Source organism: Eschrichtius robustus, chromosome 17 (genome assembly GCF_028021215.1).
Source record: "Eschrichtius robustus isolate mEscRob2 chromosome 17, mEscRob2.pri, whole genome shotgun sequence".
NCBI classification, from domain to species: Eukaryota; Metazoa; Chordata; class Mammalia; order Artiodactyla; family Eschrichtiidae; genus Eschrichtius; species Eschrichtius robustus.
Window position 1 is genome coordinate 5211637 of NC_090840.1, and position 4308 is coordinate 5215944.

The 4308-nt window shown below is 47.1% G+C and overlaps 1 protein-coding gene across 1 annotated transcript; it reads right to left on the reverse strand.

Annotated features, from left to right (window-relative positions):
• Positions 1–457: 457 nt before the first annotated feature.
• PENK (proenkephalin) lies at positions 458–3925 on the reverse strand. Its single transcript, XM_068525983.1, has 2 exons — positions 3788–3925; positions 458–1363 (listed from the first exon to the last, which is right to left on the reverse strand). Exons 1-2 carry the CDS (start codon positions 3923–3925, stop codon positions 710–712), a joined length of 792 nt encoding a protein of 263 aa, XP_068382084.1. The 3' UTR covers positions 458–709.
• Positions 3926–4308: the final 383 nt, after the last annotated feature.

The following is a 4308-nucleotide window of genomic DNA, read 5'->3' on the forward strand; positions in this document are numbered from 1 at the left end:
TTTTTTTTTTAATTAACGTCTAAAATATTTTGCTGAAGAAAAGAGACATACACATTTGGATGTAAATGCAGAGTTCCTTATACAGGAGGGTACAGTTTGTATCTTTATGAGGCTTTGGTTTTTCCTCACGTATCTGAATTCCAGAAACGAGAGTGGAAATACATTTTGCTTTGCTACTGTGTGTTTGCTCATCTAAGATGTCATATACAAGGAATTAAATGAAAAATGTTGTTGCAGCCTCAGCAGTTGGAAGAGGAGTAGGCCAGTGATACTTCTGTTGAAAGCAGATGGTTTCACTGTCTGTGAGTTTAGGATATGCGGTGGAGACCTAAGGGTGAATGAGAGCTCTGGAGGGGAAGAAACTTGCAAGAATGTTGTGCAGTTGGGGTGATGGGTTTATTATATCTACATACAAGTATGCATTTACTGGCGTTTTGTCAAAAATAAAGGACAAGGTAATACCAAAAACTATTTGAGCATGTAAACAAGACAGCTGCAAGAGACCAATACTTGAAGGCTTAAGGATTCTCAAAAGAACACAGGACCTGGAATGACAGCTTTCAGGTTGTACAGTTAAGTTATCCAGACAATCAAGTCAACTATATAATGCAAGCAACACAGGACAATACAACACGACCGGCGAAGCAGTCTCTCACTGCGGGGTGGAGGAAGGCTTGCTGGGGCCTGGGCTCACTGATGGGAAAGGGGATTAAAATCTCATAAATCCTCCATATCTTTTCTCCATTTCGGGAACTTCCTTTGAGTAACTTTCACCTTCTTCGTCGGAGGGCAGGGAATCTGCAAAGCGCTTGAGGAAGCCGCCGTACCTTTTCTGGTAGCCCATCCACCACTCGGGGCGACCCACTCTTCTCATGAAGCCGCCGTACCGCTTCTGCAGCTCCTTGGCTTCGTCTTCCAGTTGGGGGCTTCTCTTTAAGCCTCGCATGAAGCCCCCGTATCTCTTGCTCACGTCTGCGTCATCACTGCCCTCCTGGTGGGGAGCCCCTTCTCGCTGGTCCCCCGCTCCCACCAGCTCCTTCAGCAGGTCGGACGGATTGCCTATGGCGTCGTCTTCCTCCGCATCCTTCTTCATGAAGCCCCCGTATCTCTTGCCAAGGATTTCCCCTCCATTTGCCTCTTCCTCCGGTTCCAGGGGATACAGCTCATCCATCTTCTTCATGAAGCCTCCGTACCTCTTCATGAAGCCCCCGTACTTCTTGGCGAGCAAGCGGTGCTCCTCCTGTTTGCCGAGGGCACTGCTGCCGTCTGGAGGGAGCTCCAGCTTGGACAGCTGCAGAAGCTCCTTGCAGGTTTCCCAGGTCTTGAGAGAAGGCAGTTTCCCCTCACATTCCAGTGTGCAAGCCTGGGAAAAGAATTCGATTTAGTGATAAAAAGAGGCTTTTCTGATTTCATTCACCAAACACATTTTTTTTTTTAAGACCACTCTATGCTTGCTTTGATGTGGAAACTCCCATATAATGATCTCATTTTCCTTATTACAACTTTTTGCCGTACTGAACAGGCAAATCGAAGGAAATTCAGAAGGGGAGATTGTGGAGAATTAATGGAATCAAATTAGAATTTTTCTTTGCATTTTAACAGATTGTATATGCTGTGCCATTGCAATATTGTAAAGATATTTTTCCCACCCAATTTTAACCTATATAAGTTATTTCCTAGCAATTCGGGGGTTTTATGGCCCCCCGAAGTCTACTTACAGAACCCAGTTACCAACCCATGATTTAGACATAAAAACCAGGCATTTTCTGGAGATTTTAAAATATATTGGTATATTACTTAATATGAAATACACACATATTATTTTCACAATGAAAGGAAGCATTTTATTAGTGCAACAAAATTCTTTAGGGTATATATTTAAGCAGCTCTTAATGATTATTTAAGCTTTGTGTCTAAGAAAATTAAATATATGCATATATAAAAATCTAAAGATCTAATTAAAATGGTTCTGTTTTATTCTTGACATCTGATTAAGAAATCAAAACATCATTAAAAATTTAAGATGTTCAGGTGTCAAGAATATTTCCATCCTAAAATGAAATTTAAATAATCTATTGGCCAAAAATTAATGTTGAATATTTGTATACTGTTACCAAAAGGCTTTTTAAAAGGGATTCCTTCAAAAACAAATAATGGCAAATAATCGGAATAGCACAGTCACAGAATGGAAGTGGTGTTAATTTATATTTATATGCTCCTGTAGCCATCTATGCATTTTTGTATTATTTACCCTCTGTGTTAGAGGGTAAATTCAATTTGGACATCAATCATGGCATGCCTGCTTATCTTTGTATCCACCACAGAATGAAGCACAAGTGTCTTTCACATGGTAGAAACTCAATAACTCAATAAATATGTGTTACATTGATTTTACTACATAGTTCTGGCTAAGCAACCTAATTTCTCATGTGTCTTTTTCATCCAAGCGAAAATTCCAGAGCTGCTGTAATTCTAACAATATAGTCATCAACAAGCCTCTTTTCACAGAGAAAATAACAATCCTAAATGTAAGCTCCAATAGAAAACTCACCAGTTAAACAAAAAACAAATCAGAAAGAAAAAAGATGGACGAAGGGGATTGTTACCCCTACTCAAGATGCAGCATTTTTCTCAGAGTTTAAATATAAAGCCCTACTACTTGTCAAATGAAGTGGATCAGGTAATCCAAATGGAACGAAGAAACATTTAACCTGAAATATACACCTTGGGTTTTGTGGAATCCTTTCCTCAATTTTTGTCCCTGTTTTATGCATCTACATAATAAAATTGCTTCAAAAGCTCTGGTGAGGAGCTGAACTCTTTGGATTAATACATTATTCTCTGCCCAACTTCAGTTATCACATAAGTTCAACAAATTGAGGAGACAGTGCAAAGGAATTATTGGGACAACTAGTTAAAATGAAGCTTCCTGAGTCCCAGCTTCAGAGATTCTGACTCAGTAGAGCAACAGGAGTGATTCAAGAGCACACAGACCATGATTAGAAAGACAGTTCTTCTGACCTTAGATTCCCCCCCCCCCCACCCCAAGCCCCTGCGTAATTTATCTTTGCATTGTGGCGACCTCTTTGGACTCCGCCACCTCTCTTGTGCCCTCTTCATAGCCAAAGTAAACTGCTGTCTTAGTAGGTGTTACACAAGTACGTTCTAGACAGGACAGAAGTGGAATTCCAGCATCACTTGCTGTCTGTAAAACGGCGGCTGACCTCTTCTCTCCAGTCTGCTGCGCTCTCCCTTCCTCCCCTCCCTTTATCCCTTCCCCATCCCATTGCTCTCTCCTACCCACAAGTGAGGGTCAGGGTCTGAGAGACCTGAGCTTGAAAGGGCTAGAGAAATGACATTCGAATAAAGGCAGCGGAATATCACTAATAAAAAAGTCAATATTGCTTGCGGGAAGGATGGGAAGATGGCTGCGTGCGGAAGGGGCCCTGGTGGGCCACGCGAGGAGGCGGGGTAACTGAGCACCTTCCTGGCCGCAGGTGAGGCGACGGCCCAGTGCTCTCCGAGGTGCTGAAGACAGTACAGCTCGGGGCTCCCGCCTCCTCGGGGTGAAAACAAACTTGGTTTGCGCGGAGACGCCGCCGCGCTTTCCGGTCCCTAGATAGCCGCGGGTCCCGAGACCTATTTGGTCAGCGTTCGGGGAACAGTCGGGACCCCTGGGTCACCAGGGGTCCGCGCCGACTGTGACCCCGAGACGCGCCGCGCGGCGGACCCGGGCTGTCCGCGCAGGGTCGCGGTTACCAGCTCCCGCGCCGCGCGCAACACTCACCAGCCGGTTGAGATCGGTCGGGCGCGCCAGGCGGTAGATGCACGTCGCGCAGTCCTGGCTGCATTCCGCCCGCACGGTCGCCAGGAGCCCGGGGCCGAGCGCCAGCAGCCAAGTGCAGAGTCTCAGGAACCGCGCCATGGTCTGCGGGGAGAGGGCACACGAACTCCGAGTCCGCCCGGGGCGCAGAGCGGGTCCCCGGCAGGGACTCCTCGCGGGGTAGCTGCAACGGGGCGTTCGTCGAACCACAGCCCGCCGGGACACTCTTTCCCGGTCCCCTCGCCCGCCTGGAGGACCGCTCCGATCGCCCCGCGGTTCCCGAGTTGTCACTGTCACCCGGACCCCGGGGCGGCCCCTCGCACTCGCTCCCTTTCCTGGCGGCCGCTGCCCCGGGCAGGGTTCTGGAGGGGACTACGGAGACCCAATGCGAGAGCGCGCCAGCCCGGGGAGGCGCGATATTGACCCGGGTCACATACAAGGAGCGGAAGAAAGTTGGGGAACCCCATGCAACGCAACGCGGAATA

Coding starts and splice junctions, on each gene's coding strand:
- PENK (XM_068525983.1), bottom strand. CDS start 3,925: ATGGCGCGGTTCCTGAGACTCTGCACTTGGCTGCTGGCGCTCGGCCCC. Junction 1,364..3,787: donor CGACCGATCTCAACCGGCTG/GTGAGTGTTGCG, acceptor TTCTTTTCCCAG/GCTTGCACACTGGAATGTGA.